The sequence below is a fragment of the Prunus avium genome, chromosome 1, assembly GCF_965620075.1.
Source record: "Prunus avium chromosome 1, drPruAviu1.hap1.1, whole genome shotgun sequence".
NCBI lineage: Eukaryota > Viridiplantae > Streptophyta > Magnoliopsida > Rosales > Rosaceae > Prunus > Prunus avium.
The window spans coordinates 36460691-36482476 of record NC_142284.1 but is presented as its reverse complement, the minus strand read 5'-3'; the positions used below and the strand labels follow the sequence as shown (position 1 = coordinate 36482476).

General features: G+C 39.4%; 1 protein-coding gene and 1 non-coding gene across 2 annotated transcripts; one reads left to right on the top strand and one right to left on the bottom strand.

Annotated features, from left to right (window-relative positions):
* Nucleotides 1-12517: 12517 nt before the first annotated feature.
* Nucleotides 12518-12624, top strand: LOC148297752 (small nucleolar RNA R71). The gene has a single exon (XR_015833222.1). It is a non-coding gene; the product is annotated as a small nucleolar RNA R71 (small nucleolar RNA).
* Nucleotides 12625-17297: 4673 nt separating this feature from the next.
* On the bottom strand, nt 17298-18249 carry LOC148297751 (uncharacterized). Its single transcript, XM_088248112.1, has 2 exons — nt 17499-18249; nt 17298-17467 (listed from the first exon to the last, which is right to left on the bottom strand). The coding sequence occupies exons 1-2, from the start codon at nt 18247-18249 to the stop codon at nt 17298-17300; spliced, it is 921 nt and encodes a 306-aa protein (XP_088104238.1).
* Nucleotides 18250-21786: the final 3537 nt, after the last annotated feature.

Below are 21786 nucleotides of genomic sequence, written 5' to 3'. Positions count from 1 at the left end.
GGTGTGCTTAGTACTTTGATTCAATTACAAGAAAAACCCATTAAGTTCAAAGAGAATATGAACATCACAAGAACCCTAATAGCATGGTGTTTACATTAGGTATTCAAGAAACCAATTCACATGGATGATTCTTACTTCATCCATTTATTGCTTAGGATAACATGAAGATACACATAAACCCAACAATCTCAAGAAGCATGCTTTCAAAGATGGCCAACCAAGGAAAAACACACATCAAGGATAGATTAATTTGGTGAATTGGAATTCATCAACAATATCTAGAAATTCATACACTCAAGCATCAAAACAATAAGGTAATCATGTTTAGGGCTTCAACCTAAGCCCTAGCTATGGAGTTTAGTTGCTCATACTCATTCCAAATACAAATTCAAAATAAAATTAGAAAGAGTTTACAGATTTTGAGAAGATGATGAAAGCTTCAAGGTCATCAATGGTGGAAGCTTTCTTCTCCACTTAGCTTGGCTGCACCTTGGCTTTCTCCAAGCTCCAAGCTCTCCAAAATCTGCTCTCCTCTGTGTAATCTCTTCAATGACTTCCTTTCCCACGTTCAAAAGGCTCCCCCAACTTCAGATTGCAATTCCTTTCCTTCCCTCTCTCCTCCTTTCCAGCTTTTACCTTTTAATATTAAACTACCACCTTTGATAAAGCCTTAGCCCATTGTCCCCTTGCCATGATGAAGCTTTGTCCTCAATAAGATGCCAATTGCTTCAGAAAATATCTCAAAGCTAAGGTAACTTCTTGTTACCAAGAGTTATGGTAACAAGAAATTAAGATGACACAAAGGAGGTAAAAGCTGGCCAAATCCGGATTTCCAGAGCTGTGGTAACATGCTGGATTGGTTGGATAGGCAATACTTGTCCAATGGAGCTCAAATTTGGATATGTTGTAGTTAACATTCATTGGAACAAGTCTCATGAAGATCACGACCTCATCCGAGCACCAGAGCATGTTGATCCCAGGCCAAGAAGTTGACCTACGAAAATGAACAAAAACAGAATTTATAACTAATAATGCACTTTTAGCTCATTTTCATCCCAACCAAGGTAAAATCTAAGAAAACACAAAAAGGAAGTAAAAAGCTATAGAATGTCAAGAACTAACTCAAAATAGTGGGTGAATAACATGAAAAATCATGTGTAAAAATGAACCGAACAAACTTCCCAAACTTATCTTTTGCTAGTCCTCGAGCAAAACAGAAATTAAAACAAGACTCGAAACAAAACTTTCCGAACACTTTCTAAGGAGAGAGCGACTCATGCAAACGACTCAAAAGTTTTCACAAGAAAAACTCAGTTTACACATTATTCACAAGGCGGCAAAATTCATAACACAACATGCTCAAGTGTAGTAGTGTGATGGCCAAATGGAACTCATTCTCCAATTTCAGTTTTTACACAACTTCAAAAATCATTCCAAGCACAAATGTAACTTCAAATCTCACCAAAGTTGTCCTCTCACAAATGAATCACTCGGAAGAGGGGTACAATGCAACACTCAATAGTAAGTATGAGAATAGAGTTAAACCATAAGGGACTTAACTCACAATTAGCAAGATGAAAAACATGCATGAATATGATCTCAAGAAGGATGCTAAACACTTAAAAGCTGAAAAATGTGTGCAAATCAACCACATGACATTTAGGATCAATTTAGGTCTTTATTATAGGTTGTAATGGGGCTAAGGGTGTAAGGTGAGTAAGAAATGAAGGATATGGATACAACAAAGTCCAAGGAACTCACAATGTAAGAGCATATAATCGTTGACTAAAAGACTTTGAAACATCACGCTTGAGATTTTCACTCATTTTTTTTTTTTAAATTTTTTTTTATGTGATCAATTAGACCACAAAGCCTTATACCTCCACTAATTATGATTCACACTCCTTCCTTCCATTCGAACAACCAAGAAACATGGAATTGAATTTGAAACCATTGCCACATAACCACAACTTTTCTCTTTTCTTTCACCCTTTGAGTGAGGTACTCTTCTTTTTTTTTTTTTTTTTTTTTCGAAATGTAATAACAAACTTCCCAAACTTAGCATGAAAAACACATCTAAATTAAAGCTCACGAGTTCCTTAGAAAGGTAAATTCTTGTTTTTCAGGCTAAGGCTAGAAGTAATAATTGGTTACTTGAAAGAAAAGGCATACATATAGGCTCAAGGTGGTTAACAATGGAAAATCATGCTTAAGCATGCATAGGGTTTGCTTGAAAGGCACAAACGGTCCAAAGAGGGCCTTAATATCATTTCTCAAATGTCATGTAATCAAATTGCACAAGAATGAGTGACTTTTAAGTGCTCAACCAAATCAATGAAAAATGAGATCAAACAACAACTCAGATGACAAGAAAAGTAAGAATATGTGTATAACACTCATGAATTGAAGCACAAGGTTCAAAGCTCACATTATATGGTTATACAAGTCTAATTCATGCTTGAAACAATTCTTTGGATCATGCAAGTCCCTCAACTAGAGAATTATGAAACAAATGGCAAGTGCGTAGAGGGTTTCAAACATATCATGCTAGAACGATGCCATTTAGTGAATAACAAATTATATTTTTTTTTTAGCATTTTCAATCAAGTCATTTAAACATTCATCACAATCTCATCATATATGTCCGGAAAGTGACTTGAAAACAAAAAGACTCAAAACTGAAAAGAAAACAGAACAAATTAAAGCAAGAATTTAAGTGAAACGAAAAAGACTTGCTATCCCTTCCCAAACTTAGAAACAAACATTGTCCTCAATGTTAAAGAATTTAGGCATCAACAACGTTATAACAAGAATTAAAGGGAATAAAGCAAGTAAATACAAGAACAAACACGAAAAACAACTACAACACGGTTGCAGAAACAAAAACAAAAACGAAACCAAACAGAAACAAATAAAACAGTAAGCCCTAACAACAGTCTCAGACATGCAGAAATCCAACCCAAAGAAACGCACAAACCAAAATGAAAGCCCAACCCAAACGAAAGCCCAAAAGTGAAGAAAGTAAATAAAACAGAGAAACCAAGTCAGAAGCACAAAGAGCGAGGACTCAGTAAAATAGAAAAAAGTGGGCCCTGAAGTCTCGGCACCTGTGAGTCACGGGATACAAAGTGAGAGACGTGTCGACAAGCAGCGGTCTCTCTCTCGGTCCCAAGCCAGAATTATTGGCTTCATAGGAAGGTGTGACGACTTTCGTTTCTCAAAAGTGCTGAAAGGCGGAACTGTAATTAAAGGGGTTGGGGACCAGGTGAGGTGACCTAAGGGGATAGGCCGTAAGGGCCGCGCAAAACGCAGAAGCGCCGTGTCTAGGGTTACGTAGAAACTAACTCTATAAAAGAAGAAGAGAAAGAGTTGGGGAAAAACACACAAACGCAGAAACACACAACAGAGAAAAGAAAGAACAAAAAGAAAAGAAAGTTCAAATGGCTTCTTCCTACCCATTCTCGCTGGATCTCAACCTAGCTCCACCGACTCAGACTCGGGGCCAAGCAGTGGCACCAGCGTGGATGCCCTACTTTGTCTCTGCACGGGGGCACGTGACAGTGAATGACTCGATACTGCTGGACAACGATGTTGCCCTTGGAGTTGCTAGAAATCTAGTAACTCCCAAGGATATACGGGTGCTGGGATCAAGGGATGACAACTGTTGTTAATATTATGTTAACTCGCAATTGTACGGGGCAATTAGTAGTATAGCAAGACAAGTACGAGGTCGTACCCACGAAGACTGAGAAGTTAAAACTAGTTATGTACTTAGATTACCAAATTCAAGAAAGTAGGAGGTTATGTCTAAAACAGAATTTAAAACAAGAGTGGTTGTGATTGTTGAACAAAAGAAGCAAAATGAAATTGCAAACAAAAACAAGTAAACAAATGTAACAAAGAGTGGTTTTAAGAGTTGGAAAACAGATTTTGAGACTAGGGCATTCGAATCACCATAACAATTCAATTCTGGGTTATAAAGATTCAAGTAACAAGTCTAATTCAGATTCAAAGATTGATTCTAGCTAAAGTATGATTAGGCCATGGTGTTTGGTCCTAACCTTGTGTTCCTAATTCCCTAATTTGATCATTTGTTGTCTAACCTAAAATTAAGCATTAGGAACCCATTAAGCATAGAAGAACATTTTAAACAACCAAGTATGTATCTAATCCCTGTTGTCGAATGTCCATACATACTCTTCCTATTCATAGTTCAATTTGAATTAAAGCATGGTGTATACTCTTAATTCAAACCAAGATAGTTAACAAACAAGTTCTAATGGTGATCAATCATTCAAACAAGCATGTTAACTTATAAGCATAATGAATAAGAACATGAATCATGAATCAAACTTGAAACTCCAAACTTATAAACCCAGAATATTCATGTTAGGTTACATCGAAGCCCTAGTTATGGATTTAGCTACTCATAATGGAAAAGAGACTTGAACAGAAATGAGAAAACATAATGAATGCAATAAGAGTAGAAAAACCCTTTTTCTGAAGTTCTTGTGGTGTCCAAGGCTTCTCCAAGTGCTTCTCCACTTCTAATGCTTCTCCAAGAGCTTCCCCACTTCTAGAAAGATGTATGAAGGATATGGAGGTGATTTGGGATGAGTTTGAGTGAGTGGTGATGGCTAAGGAAGATGAAATTCGTAGGGAAATGGAAGAGAAGAAAGCTGGAGTTGTTTTGGTGATTGTTGGAGTGTTTGGGATTGTGAGAGTGTTTGAGGATGGTTGGAGTGAATTGTGGGGGTTGTGAATCTCAGGATTTGTTGTGTCTTGAATGTGGAATGGATGTGGTATTTATAGGGAGAGGGGAGTGATAAATCTGAATTCAATATGGCTAATGCATACAACACTTGCATTATAAAAGATGAATTGGTTGATGCACTTCACTAATGCATACAACACTTGCATTATAAAATCTGAATTGGTTGATGCACTTCTCCAATAAATCCCACCAGCAGCCCTAGCTCATCTTCATGTCACCATGACCAAGCTTCCAACCAGCTACAATAGCTCATGCCTAGCTCACCATGACCAAGCTTCCAACCAGCTCATCCTGAGGTCAGCATGACCAGCAACTTCAAGGGCTTACAACTTGGGCTAGGCTGAATCAAATGAAGACTTTAAGATGTCCATTGTAAAGTTCAGAATGTGTATGATCCAACCACACAAGTATTGGCCCAATCCAAGCTCGGAGGAGGAAGTTAAGGCCAAAACAAATTGCTAACTCATTTTGCGCGCTGATAAAATCCATCCTGAGCATGGCTCTGTGTTTGCTAGGTAACAGACTCCATATTTATCCAATGGGGCTGAATTTTGGATATGTTATAGTACACACCCATTGGAACAACTTTCATGAAGAATGCTGCCTCATCCGAGCTGTGTAGGTTGCTGAAACAAAGCTTGAAATATGACCTACGGAACTGGACTGGCAGGGGGCTGTAGCCAAAATGAGTTTGTCTTTTAAGCTCTTCATCCATTCATCCAAATTAGGCCTTAACATGCTTGAATTGCATGAATTATGCTCTCTTGCTCTATTGGCCTACAAAACACACAAATAGAGGCAAATAACTCAGAATTATAGGAAACTAAGCAAAAGAAGTAAGTAAATTGGGCATGTATATGTATGAAATTATGAGCTTTAACACACCCCCAAACCTAGATTTTGCTAGTCCTCGAGCAAAACAAAAGAAAAACAAAGGTAAAAACAAAACAAGAAGTTAACTAGACCACTTTCGTAGGTAACTCGATTGCATTGAGCGTATGCAACAAGCCTTTAAACCTCTAGGCATCCCTAGTAGGAGGAGTTGTGTCTCCTGAGGGTTTAACAGATACGATACCCACAAACGTTTTTCTAACTCTACAAAACAAAATGGTTAGAAAAACAACTTTGAAATCAACTAATGAAAATGAAAGAAAGTTTTAGTCATACCTCCAACACCATAGAGTTGCCAAGATAGGTCATCAATCAGTGTGTACAAGTGGAAACTATAGCTCAAAGGCACACAGTTTCAAAGCAAGCACACTCAAACCTTGAATAGAGAACATGCTTCGACTCTAATTCTCACAGATAACACTCAATCACTCAGAACCTATGTTTAATTCTCTCAAGAAAGCATAAGTGAGTGTATGAAATAGAAGCACAAATTTGGTTAGATCTCATGAAAGGAATTAAATACTATGAATAGAGATACACACATACTTACCAGCACCCATGAATACATCCTCAAAGATCAGCTAGGTCTTTCACAAGGTTATAATGAAAGGCTAAGGTTAGGGGAAATGGAAAAATTGGAAGAAAAAAACAAATAACTTAAGAACATACCAAGGTTGCATGCTTCATTAATCTGCAAGGCATCATTGATTTAGATTGGCATGGCAGCAAACTTCATGGTATCACCTGGCATAGACTTTATTTCTCACACTTAGATCATATTGAAACACTTTCATCTTTGTTGATTTGATATGCATCTTCTTTACTTTATTGCACAGATTCACACAAAATTCTTATTTAGGTACATGGCTGCAACTTCCTTGCTTCAAACTTTATGTTGGCAAACCTTGGTATATTTCTAAGTTACTAGGGTATGGCTACAATAGGTTAAGTATCTCAGATTGAGATACAAAGGTAGGGAAATGATGAGGGTGATAGAAGAAAAAGGCTTTAAGTGTTTGGCTTCAAGAGGGCTAATGGAACACACATATGGGTAGGGTGAAAAGAAAGCACATAGAATAGTTATACACACATAGCCTAGCATCACTTCAATGAGTTCATTCATGAATGAGAGCAAGCACATGATATCTGCAAAAGAGAATCATCCTTAGTATTCAATCAAAATGAAATGATGAGATCAATTAGAGTGAATTGAAGAAAATAAGTATGGATGAGAAATAGAACACTTTAAACCCTCTCAAGAAAGCAATTAGGCTCGATATAGCTCACTAGGGTAGTCTCCACTATTTTCCTTCAAGAATTTGAGCATGGTACTTTAGCCACCAGAATTCTAAGAGCAAAAGCTTTGTGAAGTGCGAAATTCTGATATGAAAACCTCAAATAGCAGCTCCATAGCATTGATTGTATGACATTCTTTAAAAAAAATAAAAAATAAAAAAAAGTGACAAGAGAACGAAAATTGAAAACACAAATGGATAAGAAAATTGAAATTGAAAACCTTCCCCCCAGACCTGAATTGAACATTGTCCTCAATGTGAAAGCATACAAAAGATGATTGAGAACAAACAAATGATAAAGGGAAAAGTTTAGAAGAAGGTTTAGGAAAAATAAAAAATAAAAAATAAAAAAAAAGAATATATAAGCAACTCACGGATGACCAGTTAAGGGCCTCAGGAAACACAGCCAGGGGATCCGGGAAGGTTGGAGGGGTCACAATGGTCCCGCTTAAAACCCAAACTTCTTAGACACCGAAGGTGTCGCCTAAAGAACTCCTAGACACTGTATTGACGGAGGTGCTCACTGGGGTTACCAAAAGTTAGCTTATATGAAATTTTTTTTTATTTTATTTAAATTTATTTATTTATAAAAAGGAACAGAAACTTAAAATGACTAAAATAAAAACAAAACAAGTAAAGAGAAAGGATTGAAATGCTTCCCCTTGATGCAATTAGGTCAATTGCTACCAAGCACCTTCTTCTTGAACACATGGGTTGCCTCCCAAGAAGCGCCTTAGTTACTGTCTTGGCAAGACATTGTGCAATCAGCTAAGTTGATGGTACGAAGGGAAGTTGATCTACCACATGGCCAGTTTGGATGCCAGTTGAAACTCCCTCATAGAATGGCTTTAAACGTTGTCCATTTACTTTGAAAGTCGAGCCATCTTTAGGGTTTTGAATCTCCACAGCTCCATAGGGAGAAACATTGACCACGGTGAATGGGCCTTGCCATCTAGACTTCAATTTTCCTGGAAAGAGACGCAAACGTGAGTTAAACAAAAGAACTGACATACCTTTGGAGAACTCTTTCCGTTGAATGTTTCTGTCATGGTAACTCTTGGTTTGTTCTTTGTAAAGCTTTGCATTCTCATAAGACTCATGTCTAATTTCTTCCAATTCATTGAGCTGAAACTTTCTTGCATGGCCTGCCTTGTCTAGATCAAAATTCAACTTCTTGATGGCCCAAAAAGCATTGTGTTCAAGCTCCATTGGCAGGTGACAAGCTTTCCCAAACACAAGACGATAAGGGCTCATTCCAATGGGAGTCTTATATGCAGTCCTATAAGCCCATAATGCATCATTGAGCTTGGCTGCCCAATCTTTCCTTGTATTGTTCACCACCTTCTCCAGGATGTGCTTAATTTCTCTATTGCTTATTTCCACTTGACCAGAAGTTTGCGGATGATATGGTGTAGAGACTCGATGGGTGATGTTGTACTTTTTCATGAGTGCTTCGAATGGCTTGTTACAGAAGTGGCTGCCTCCATCACTAATGACAGCCCTTGGAGTACCAAACCTTGTGAAAATATTATCCTTCAAGAACTTCAGCACCACCTTATAATCATTGGTTTTGGTGGCTATGGCTTCCACCCATTTAGACACATAATCAACAGCAACAAGTATGTAAGTATAACCAAAGGAAGATGGGAATGGTCCCATGAAATCAATACCCCACACATCGAAGAGCTCCACAACAAGTATGTTATTCAATGGCATTTCATTCCTGCGACTTATGTTCCCCATCCTTTGGCACCTATCACACTTAACACAAAAATTAAACGCATCTTTGAATAGAGTGGGCCAAAAGAAACCAGATTGCAGAATTTTAAGTGCTGTTTTCTTAGCTCCAAAGTGACCTCCACAAGCCAATTCGTGGCTATGCCTAAGTATGCTTTCTTGCTCTTCTTCTGGAACACATCTTCTGATGAGTTGATCTGGGCAATGCTTGAATAAGAAAGGTTCATCCCAGACATAATGTTTCACCATGGAAAAGAACTTCTTCTTATCCTGAGAAGTTAGATCATTTCTAAGAACACCACAAGCAAGATAATTAACAAAATCAGCATACCATGGCTCTTTGACTTGGGCAGCATATAGTTGTTCATCAGGGAAAGTCTCATTCAAGGGTAGCATAGCTGCTCCTTTTTCTTCAACCACAATTCTGCTCAAATGATCAGCTACCACATTCTCACATCCCTTCTTATCTCGAATCTCCAAATCGAATTCTTGCAGCAAGAGAATCCATCTAATCAAGCGTGGTTTGGCATCCTTCTTAGTGAGCAAGTATCTAAGAGCTGCATGGTCAGAATAAACAATTACTTTAGAACCAACAAGGTAAGAACGAAATTTTTCTAAAGCAAAAACCACAGCAAGCAACTCCTTCTCTGTTGTGGAGTAGTTGATTTGAGCATCATTCAAGGTCCGGCTAGCATAATGAATCACATGGGGCAGCTTGTTCTTCTTTTGACCTAAAACTGCACCAATAGCAAAGTCAGAGGCATCACACATTATTTCAAATGGTAAAGACCAATCCGGAGCTATGATAATAGGGGCTGAAGTTAGCTCCCTCTTCAAGGTAGTAAAAGCTTCCATGCAAGCTTCATTAAACTTAAAAACAGCATCCTTAGCAAGGAGATTACACAATGGCCTTGTAATGCTTGAGAAATTTTTGATGAACCTTCTATAGAATCCAGCATGACCTAGAAAGCTTCTAATTCCTTTAACAGAGGTAGGGGGTGGAAGATTTGAGATGAGGTCGATCTTGGCTTTATCCACTTCGATTCCCTTGCTTGAAATCACATGGCCTAGTACAATGCCTTGTCTCACCATGAAGTGACACTTCTCCCAATTCAAAATCAGATTTGTTTCCTGGCATCTTTTAAGCACTAGAGACAAGTGGTGAAGACAATTATCAAAAGAGGAACCAAAAACTGAAAAATCATCCATAAATACCTCAATGAATCGTTCCACCATATCTGAAAAGATTGACATCATGCATCTTTGGAAAGTTGCTGGGGCATTGCACAAACCGAATGGCATCCTTCTATAAGCAAACGTACCAAATGGGCATGTGAATGTGGTTTTCTCTTGGTCTTCCGGAGCAATGGGAATTTGATTATAACCTGAAAAACCATCAAGAAAACAATAGTAAGCATGGCCAGATAAACGTTCAAGCATTTGATCAATAAAAGGCAAGGGGAAATGATCTTTTCTAGTGGATGTGTTCAACTTCCTGTAATCAATGCAAACTCTCCAACCAGTGACAGTTCGTGTAGGAACTAGCTCATTCTTCTCATTCTTCACAACGGTGATTCCGGACTTCTTTGGAACAACTTGCACAGGGCTCACCCACTTAGAATCTGAAATTGGGTAGATGATTCCTACATCGAGTAGCTTTAAAACTTCAGCTCTAACCACCTCTTTCATGTTGGGATTTAGCCTCCTTTGGGCATCACGGGAGGGTTTGCTGTCTTCTTCCATTAAAATCCGGTGCATGCACATGCTTGGACTAATTCCTTTGATGTCTGCTATGGTCCACCCAATGGCTGTTTTATGCTCTTTTAGAACTTTAATTAAGCTCTCTTCTTCATGTGAGGAGAGACCTGCAGCAATTATAACAGGGAGAGTTTCATTAGCACCCAAATATGTATATTTAAGATTATTGGGAAGAGGTTTAAGTTCTAGCTTTGGTGGGATGACAATGGATGGCTCCAATTTCGTGGATGATGGTCCAAGAGGCTCAATTGGTGGCCTAAAGGATGGTGGGTATGGCGGAAACACTTCTAAGGCAGCCACCACTTCTTGGAACTCCGGTTCACAAAGATCTTCCTCTTCTTGTGTTAAGACAGCTTCTAGAGCATCATTAGACTTTCTCTGCAAAATTATGGAAGAAACCTCATGATCCACAACATCAATTGAAAAGCAAGAATCAAGAGAGATAGAAGGTTGAGATAGAGCATTAAGCATTTTAAATTCAACAGTTTCACCCAAAACAGTCATGGAGAGGGTGCTATCTTTCACTTTGATGATTGTGTCTGCAGTGGCCATGAATGGCCTGCCTAGGAGAATGGGATCAACACGATCTCCATTTGGATTGTCTTCCATGTCCATCACTACAAAATCAGCAGGGAGAATTAGTGTATTAACTTGAACTAGAATATCTTCTACAATACCTTTTGGATATTTTATAGAATGATCAGCTAGTTCAAGTCGCATTGAAGTCTTCTTCATCCCTTCTAAGCCAAGCTCTTGATAAACTGAATATGGCAAAACATTGATGCTTGCTCCCAAGTCCAACATGGCTCTTCCAACCTTCTTGCCTCCAATGTTAATGGGAATGTCAAAGCTGCCAGGATCATCTAGTTTTGGTGGAAGCTTCCTTTGCAACACAGCACTTACATTCTGGTCGAGCTTTACTCCTTCATTTGGAGCGAAATTGAGCTTGTGAGTTTTCAAGTCCTTGATGAATTTTCCATATGCAGGAATCTGTTCAATAAGATCAAGCAAAGGCAAATTGATATTAACTTTACTCAAAATATCATAAATCTCTTTAAAAGCCTTATCTTGCTTTGCTTTCTTAAGACGGCCTGGAAATGGAATCTGTGGAACATATGGAGCGGGTGGCACGTATCTATCTTCTTGAAGATGTGGTGGCACAAATTTGTCATCTCTTTTATGCAATTGGAATTGATCGGATTTCTGAGAATCTGATTTGGCCTTAGGAGCAGATTGAGAAGTTTTGAGTTGTTCTCCTTCCGTGGCCATGGTCTCCTCCTCTTCATCTTCTACAATCACAACATCATTTGAAAGATTAGAATCATCTTTATTATCAATGATCTTACCTGATCTGAGCACATGAATGGCCTTGGCTTCTGGGTTCTTTGGATTGATCTCAGTTTGGCTTGGCCATTTCCCAGGCACTCTTTGAGTTATTTCAGCAGCTATTTGGCCTAATTGGACTTCCAATTTGGAGATGGCAGCTTGTGTAGTTTGCTGAAAATTGGATTGGTTGATTGCCATCTGCTTCACTATATCTTCCAATGATGATGATGATTGTTGTGGCCTTTGGAATGAAGGGGGATTTGCTTGATTCTGGGTATTTCTCCATGAAAAGTTTGGATGATTCCTCCAACCTGGATTATAACTTTGAGAGTATGGATCATTTCTTGGACCTTGGTTGTAGGAATTTACCAACTTAGCTTGTTCTTGCACAAATTCTGGATATCCAGCCCCAAGTGGACAAGCTGTGGTAGCATGGTCATGAGATTCACAAATGCTACACACTTCCTTCGGAGGGCTTCTTGAGTTTAATGCAAGAAGAGCATCTAGCTTTTGTTCCAGTTTTGAAATCTGCATACTAGAAGCATCATTAGAACCACTAATAACACGTTTACCTCTTGTATCCGTATGTTGGGTCTCCATTGCTATCTCCTCAAAGAGTTCGTACGTTTCTTCTGGAGTTTTGGTTTTAAAAGAACCACCTGCAAAATTGGTGACTATATTATGACTAGAAGGAGTTAGTCATTTATAAAACATACGCATTTGAAGCTTCAATGGAATCCCATGATGAGGACATTGGTTGAGCAGCCCATTGAATCTCTCCCATGCTTCACAAAACGATTCATCATCTTGCTGTGCAAATAACAAGATCTTGTCCCTAAGCATGTCGGTCTTTTGCGTGGAGAAGTATTTTTCCAGGAACTTCTTTTGAATGGCAGACCATGTAGTGAGTGAACCAGGCTTCAAAGAATTCAACCAATACTTCGCCTTATCCTTTAAAGTGTATGGAAACACTCTCATTCGAAGTTGATCTTCTGTCACACCTGTCAAGGGAAAAGAACTCACAACATTAAAAATATCCTTTATATGAGTTAATGGATCTTCATTAGGTAAACCATAAAAGGAAGGCAACATATTAAGATGAGAAGATTTAAGCTCATAGTTTCGAGCTACAGTGGGCAGCGAAATGCTTGAAGGAGATGCTGGAATTGTTGGGATATCAAGTTCTCCCATGAACTCAATGGCAGCCATCATTTCTTCTTCTTCTTGGTCTGAACTTGCTTCCGAATTTGAAGGTGAAGAACCAGGAAGTTCAGTGTGGAGAGCAAGACTTGTAAATGTAGCAAGAGCTTGCTCTTTTGCAGTTGACAACTCCCTTTCTAGACGATTCTGAATTTCAGAGGTCACTCGTCTGGGTTGCAATGATGGTCCTGCGTTCAAAGATCTAGAACGTTGGAACGAAGACCTCACTTGTTCAAGTAATGGCTTTTTAGACATAAACTACCTGAAACAGAAAATTAGATTAATTAGAAACACTAAAAAGAATAGGGTAACCTTGGGCACATAACCAGGGAAGAACTTTCGTTCAGTCCCCGGCAACGGCGCCAAAATTTGTTGTTAATATTATGTTAACTCGCAATTGTACGGGGCAATTAGTAGTATAGCAAGACAAGTACGAGGTCGTACCCACGAAGACTGAGAAGTTAAAACTAGTTATGTACTTAGATTACCAAATTCAAGAAAGTAGGAGGTTATGTCTAAAACAGAATTTAAAACAAGAGTGGTTGTGATTGTTGAACAAAAGAAGCAAAATGAAATTGCAAACAAAAACAAGTAAACAAATGTAACAAAGAGTGGTTTTAAGAGTTGGAAAACAGATTTTGAGACTAGGGCATTCGAATCACCATAACAATTCAATTCTGGGTTATAAAGATTCAAGTAACAAGTCTAATTCAGATTCAAAGATTGATTCTAGCTAAAGTATGATTAGGCCATGGTGTTTGGTCCTAACCTTGTGTTCCTAATTCCCTAATTTGATCATTTGTTGTCTAACCTAAAATTAAGCATTAGGAACCCATTAAGCATAGAAGAACATTTTAAACAACCAAGTATGTATCTAATCCCTGTTGTCGAATGTCCATACATACTCTTCCTATTCATAGTTCAATTTGAATTAAAGCATGGTGTATACTCTTAATTCAAACCAAGATAGTTAACAAACAAGTTCTAATGGTGATCAATCATTCAAACAAGCATGTTAACTTATAAGCATAATGAATAAGAACATGAATCATGAATCAAACTTGAAACTCCAAACTTATAAACCCAGAATATTCATGTTAGGTTACATCGAAGCCCTAGTTATGGATTTAGCTACTCATAATGGAAAAGAGACTTGAACAGAAATGAGAAAACATAATGAATGCAATAAGAGTAGAAAAACCCTTTTTCTGAAGTTCTTGTGGTGTCCAAGGCTTCTCCAAGTGCTTCTCCACTTCTAATGCTTCTCCAAGAGCTTCCCCACTTCTAGAAAGATGTATGAAGGATATGGAGGTGATTTGGGATGAGTTTGAGTGAGTGGTGATGGCTAAGGAAGATGAAATTCGTAGGGAAATGGAAGAGAAGAAAGCTGGAGTTGTTTTGGTGATTGTTGGAGTGTTTGGGATTGTGAGAGTGTTTGAGGATGGTTGGAGTGAATTGTGGGGGTTGTGAATCTCAGGATTTGTTGTGTCTTGAATGTGGAATGGATGTGGTATTTATAGGGAGAGGGGAGTGATAAATCTGAATTCAATATGGCTAATGCATACAACACTTGCATTATAAAAGATGAATTGGTTGATGCACTTCACTAATGCATACAACACTTGCATTATAAAATCTGAATTGGTTGATGCACTTCTCCAATAAATCCCACCAGCAGCCCTAGCTCATCTTCATGTCACCATGACCAAGCTTCCAACCAGCTACAATAGCTCATGCCTAGCTCACCATGACCAAGCTTCCAACCAGCTCATCCTGAGGTCAGCATGACCAGCAACTTCAAGGGCTTACAAATTGGGCTAGGCTGAATCAAATGAAGACTTTAAGATGTCCATTGTAAAGTTCAGAATGTGTATGATCCAATCACACAAGTATTGGCCCAATCCAAGCTCGGAGGAGGAAGTTAAGGCCAAAACAAATTGCTAACTCATTTTGCGCGCTGATAAAATCCATCCTGAGCATGGCTCTGTGTTTGCTAGGTAACAGACTCCATATTTATCCAATGGGGCTGAATTTTGGATATGTTATAGTACACACCCATTGGAACAACTTTCATGAAGAATGCTGCCTCATCCGAGCTGTGTAGGTTGCTGAAACAAAGCTTGAAATATGACCTACGGAACTGGACTGGCAGGGGGCTGTAGCCAAAATGAGTTTGTCTTTTAAGCTCTTCATCCATTCATCCAAATTAGGCCTTAACATGCTTGAATTGCATGAATTATGCTCTCTTGCTCTATTGGCCTACAAAACACACAAATAGAGGCAAATAACTCAGAATTATAGGAAACTAAGCAAAAGAAGTAAGTAAATTGGGCATGTATATGTATGAAATTATGAGCTTTAACAACAGTCGCAAGTGTGGGTCATCGCCTACTTGCGAAGTCCCATGAGGTGGAGGTGCTAAGAGGTCAGTTGGCGGCGGAGCGAAGTATGGTGGAAGAGTGCCAGAGTATTATTAAAAGTTTAAAAAGGGAAAGGGCAAGGATAGTGGAGGTGAATCGACACCAGCTAGAGGCGTTGCGGGAAGAGAACCAAAATCTCTCAAAGATGGTAAGTGTTTACGCCCATGACATGAGAAAGCAGCTGGAGGACCTGGACCAACCGGGTAAACGCAAGAAAACAGATCGCGAAAGTAGGTATGCTCAAGCTAAGAGTGCGATCTTTGGGAGCTCGAGTGATGAGCCCCAAGAGGCTGTGCGAGAAGCCCCGGAAGAGGATAGCCATAGGGCTAAACTCAAAGGTCCAATGGCCGAGACACCGAGCACTGTGAAAGAATAATTTCTAATGTATTAGTGGTGTGCCTGGTTGTCTTTGCCCTTTCCGTGTATTTTAATTTTTTAAATTTTTTTAAATTTTTTTTTTTTTTTTGAATTGAAAGAAATGAAGTTGCAGAAGAAAAAGAAGCACACTTCCCAAACAAAACAAAGACGACAGCCAAAAGGGAAAACACACTTCCCAAAATTAAAATAAAACAAAACAAAACACAAAGCACCAAAAAAAATATAAAACACCAGAAAACACGGAGGTAAAAAGAAAATTAAAGTGAAAGTAGAAATGCTCCCTTCTAAATGCATGCGACCGCAAAATCCTCGTGAAGCGTAGGTATCGAGAGAAAATGGCAAACAGCTGGACCACAAATCTCTCATCAGCAAACGTCTATTTAAACCATGCCTCTGCAAGCGGAAGAGTACCCTGCATTTCTTTCTGCAAATTCAAGGAAAACCATCAAAAACATCAAAAAACAAAACAATGGCATCCTCATGCACTCACCTTGATGATCTCAACCTTGAGCTGTCACTAGCACCACCAAATTCCCAGATAAGGGCTCATCCAACCCCTATCTTCTAAAACTCCTCATACCATCATGGCTCGGCCTCAAACTTCTCTGAGGTGGTGCCGCGAAGGGTAGTAATGCCGGAGGGCATGACTGTCAGCAGACTGACAGTTGCAGATCACCTGCATGTGGCGCAGAGGTCTGACCAGATGGCAGTGGACGAGTCCCACAATCTAACCGTGCTCAACGCGGTCTCGGCCACAAATTTGGGCATGCGCCTACTGGCGAGAACACGAGAGTGCGGGGCACTGAGTGAGGAGGTGGCGGCCCTGAAAGCTCTGATGGCGGACCTGCAGAAGCGGCTCTACAGCGCCAACCAGCATGTAGAGATGCTGCAGAAAAGGAACGAAGATCATGTAGAGCTGCTGCAGATTCTACAAGCAAGAACAGACAGAGGCAATTAGCAGAAGCCTCAGCTAGCTCAAAATGCAAAAGAAACAAGTGATTCAGAAATTTATTGTTTTTTTTTTTTTTTTTTTTTTTTTTTTAGATTATGTGTAGAATCACATGTTTTGGAATGAAATAAGCATTTGAGCCAAAATTCTGAGTGCATAATCATAAAGCAACCTACTTCCCAAACTTATATGAAACAATGTTTATAAATGATGGAGAATTAATACTAAACAATGCCATATAGAAAAAATGGGATGGATAATCACAAAATAAAAGAAGTAGTAAACAAATAAAAGTTGAACTAACAGTAAAAGTTGAAACAAACTAACTAATACCCGTCTCAAAATATAACCCAAAAACAAAATAAATTAAAAGTTCAAAAGGGTACAAAGCTCAAAGAACTACTGATCATCATCAGTCTCATCATCATCATCACCATCAACATCATCACCATCAACATGTGCAGAGGTCCCGGGATGACCTGGCATCTGGAGGTGCGTCCAAATGGTGTCAATGGAAGTGCTCATATGCTGCATCTGCTGATACTGGAGCTGCATCTGCTGTTATTGCATCATTTGCATGTCCCAGATGGCTTGATGACTGGGGTCCCAAGCAGAAGTGTCGATACTGGGAGCAGGTGGGAATGGCGGTGGTGGTGCCGGCCTGTGTGGCGGTGGTGGTGGCATATGGGGTGGCACCGGAGCAGGTACAGGTGCAGGTGCATGGCGCCTCTGAGAAATGCTCTTGGACACAGAAGTGTCCGAAATGGGACCCATGGGCTCAACAAATATATCATTAGGGCGAGCCCTAACCCCGGAGCGTTCACATAACATGCTAACAAGGCAAGGATAATAGATTATGCTCTTTTTACGTGCACAAGCCTTCAAGCGTTCAAAAATAATGTCACAAATAGGTAGGGAAAAATATCCCTCATGCAAACATTTCAGGATCCTGACCCCCATTGTGGGAATTTCCGACCGTTGGCCGGAAGGGTAGATGTTGTGGCGCACAAAGCTCCACAAGATGGCAAAGTAGGGTGTCAATTTACCCTGAATGAGGACATTCTTTTTGGTTTGAGATGCAAACGCAGTAGGATCAGCATATAAAAGTGTTTCAGCTGCGCTTTGCATGTCAAAATGGCATAACAGAGAAGGGTTCCAAGCAGAAGTGTCATGCACAGGTATGTGAAGGATTTCAGAAATAATAGAGGGGGATAGCACAACATTTTTGCCCCGAACCTTGATGGGCACATTTTCATTAGCTCTAACCTCCTCACTAGGGAAAGCAGCATAGAATTCTCGCACAACAGACTCATTGTATTTTTTATAGATGCGAGCTAGAGGTAATATGTTACGGTCCCTAAGAAGGTACTGGACTTGAAGAAGTCCAGCGGTTTGGATGGAGGGACTAAGATCGAGGTTACGCTCAGTAACCACAGTGGCTGTGAGCATGGCCTCTTCCGACTGAGGTGCACTTCCTGAAGAAGATGCACCCTTTTTCTTACCGGTTCTAGCTCTAGACATCTAAAGAAAATAAACCAATATGCACAAAGCAAGAAAACAACAAAATTCATGCCACAATTCCCAAACATGCAACATGCCAACAATTTAACCACAATGCCAGAATTGCATTTACAAAGCCAAAATTTCAACCACAATTATGCATAAATTCAACAATTCCACAAAATTAATCACAATGCACAATTATGCCAAAATTCCAAAATGTAAACCACAATCCCAACATTCAACCACAAATGTAATGAGACAATAATAAACACAAATAACAACAATAATAATCAAATAAGAGATTGAGAGTGAGAAAAACATACCCAATTGAGCAAAATCACACCAACACAACCACAAACCACAATCAACAACAAAAACAAAGAAAAACAAGTTAGAATCACGAACAAACAATAAGAAAAGCAATTAGATTAAGAAAATCAAAGGAAAACTCAAAGAAAAATTCGAAATTTACCTTGGGTGAACAGTAACCCTAACTGAAAATCCTCCAAAATTGATGAAAACACTTGAAATTTCAAGGAATAGAAGCCAAAAACGGATTCTACTCGAAAAATTAAGTGAGAAAAGTGTGATTTGGGTTAGGATTAGGGTGGGTTGTGAGGGAGGTAGAGGGAGGGAGAAGAGAGAAAACGAAGAGGGAGAGGGTTCTGTCGCTGGGAAGAAGAAGAAGTGAGGAGAGAGAAGAGAGAAAAGAAAAGAAAAGGAACCGGTTTTAAAAAAAAAATCGCGATGAGCGACCGGTCGCGAGTGAAAAGCGACCGGTCGCTTTGAAACAGATTCAAAAACAAAGAAATTCGCGAAGCGCGACCGGTCGCAAGGCAAAAGCGACCGGTCTCTTTTAAACAGATTCAATTTTCTCAGAAAACCAAAATAGCGACCGGTCGCTTGGCAAAAGAGACCGGTCGTTTTTAGGCAGAGTCTAATTCTTCCAAAATACCAACGAGCGACCGGTCGCAAGGCAAAAGAGACCGGTCGTTTTTACACAGATTGAAATTTTTATTTTGCGCGACTCGCGACCGGTCGCAAGTGAAAAGCGACCGGTCGTTTTCTGGGTGTTTTTTTTTTTTTTAAATATATATTTTTTAGATTAATTTGGGACTTACCTTCCCAACTCAGTTTTGCACCATAGCAGGTACATCAATGAAGTGGAGCACTTCATCTTCTTGATGCAAAACATTTTCGTGGTAGACTTTCAACCTATGCCCATTAACCTTCGATTCATTTCCCGTGCTAATATGTCGGATATCAACTGCACCATAAGGGTAGACATTAGTAATAATGTACGGGCCCGTCCAACGGGATCGAAGCTTACCTGGAAAAAGCTTGAACTTAGAGGTAAAGAGTAATACTCTTTGCCCTATTTCAAACGACTTCCTAATGATATGCCTATCATGAAACGCCTTTGTTTTTTCCTTGTAAATTTTTGCGTTCTCATAAGCATCATTGCGAAGCTCGTCCAGTTCGCTCAGTTGTAACCTTCTGATATTTCCTGCTTCCTTCATGTCGAAGTTGTACTTCTTAATTGCCCAAAGGGCCCTGTGTTCAAGCTCGACAGGTAAATGACAAGGTTTACCAAAGATTAAGCGAAATGGAGACATACCGATTGGAGTTTTGTAAGCAGTTCGGTAGGCCCAGAGAGCATCGTTAAGGCGCAAAGACCAATCCTTTCGAGTAGGACCAACAGTCTTCTCTAATATATGCTTCACCTCTCTGTTAGAAATCTCCACTTGTCCACTAGTTTGAGGGTGATAGGGGGTGGACACCTTGTGAGTTATGCCATACTTCTTGAGTAGGGTCTCAAATGATCGGTTGCAAAAATGGGATCCCCCATCACTAATGATAGCCCTTGGTGTTCCAAACCTACAAAAGATATTGGCTCGAAGAAAGCTAAGAACAACTTTTGCATCATTAGTCTTGGTTGGAATTGCTTCCACCCATTTTGAAACATAATCAACCGCAAGTAGAATAAATAGATTTCCAAAAGATGAAGGAAATGGACCCATGAAATCTATTCCCCATACATCAAATATTTCAACAATTAGAATTGGATTTAAAGGCATTTGATTTCGAGATGAAATGTTACCCATCCGTTGACATCTATCACAAGATAGACAGAATTGTGAGGCATCTTTGAACAAGCTTGGCCAATAGAATCCACTTTGCAAAACTTTTAATGCTGTCTTCTTGGCTCCAAAGTGGCCACCACATGCGTTCGAGTGACAGAATGTGAGTATGGACTGAGATTCGGTCTCGGGAACACATCGCCTAATCACGGAGTCCGAACAATACTTCCACAAATATGGGTCATCCCACACATAGGACTTGGTGGTTTTCAGCAATTTGTCCTTTTGACCTCTTGACAAGTCCCTTGGTATATTTCCTGTAGCAAGAAAATTGATAATGTCAGCATACCATGGGTCAGAAACTTGTAATGCAAAAAGTTGCTCATCAGGAAAGGATTCACGAAGAGGAAGAGTGTCTTCTTCGGTATTGGAGTTAGTGATCAATCGGCTAAGGTGGTCAGCTACCACATTTTCCGATCCCTTCTTATCTCTGATTTCTATATCAAACTCTTGGAGCAATAAAACCCATCGTATCAATCTTGGTTTTGCTTCCTTCTTTGCCAAGAGATATTTCAAAGCTGCATGATCAGTAAAAACAATTACTTTAGAGCCTATCAAATACGAACGAAATTTCTCTAAAGCAAAAATTACAGCTAAAAGCTCTTTCTCAGTAGTTGAATAGTTCAACTGAGCATCATTAAGGGTACGGCTTGCATAATATATGGCATGCAATCTCTTCTCAACTCTTTGTCCCAATACAGCTCCAACTGCAAAATCAGATGCATCACACATTAATTCAAAAGGTAAATTCCAATTTGGAGGCATAATGATCGGTGCAGTTGTGAGAAGAGTTTTGAGCTTTTGAAAAGCTGCCAAACATTCATCATTAAAATCAAAATTTGCATCTTTGGCAAGCAAGCTACACAATGGTCGAGAGATCTTAGAAAAATCTTTTATGAATCTTCTATAGAACCCGGCATGTCCTAAGAAGGATCGGATCTCTTTCACTGATGTGGGAGGTGGCAAACCGCTTATCACATCTACTTTGGCTCTGTCAACCTCAATGCCTTGACTGGAAATCACATGACCTAAAACAATTCCCTGTTGTACCATGAAATGACACTTTTCCCAATTGAGAATTAAGTTGCATTCCCGGCATCTTTGCAAAACTAAAGACAAGTTGTTAAGGCATGATTCAAATGAATGACCAAACACACTAAAATCATCCATGAATACTTCAATAAATTTTTCTACCATATCGGAGAAAATACTCATCATGCATCGTTGGAAGGTGGCCGGGGCATTACACAATCCAAATGGCATACGCCGGTAGGCGAAGGTACCATAAGGACATGTGAATGTCGTCTTGTGTTGGTCTTCAGGAGCGATGGCAATTTGGTTGTATCCTGAATAGCCATCCAAGAAGCAGTAGTAACTGTGACCTGCAAGACGTTCAAGCATTTGGTCAATAAAT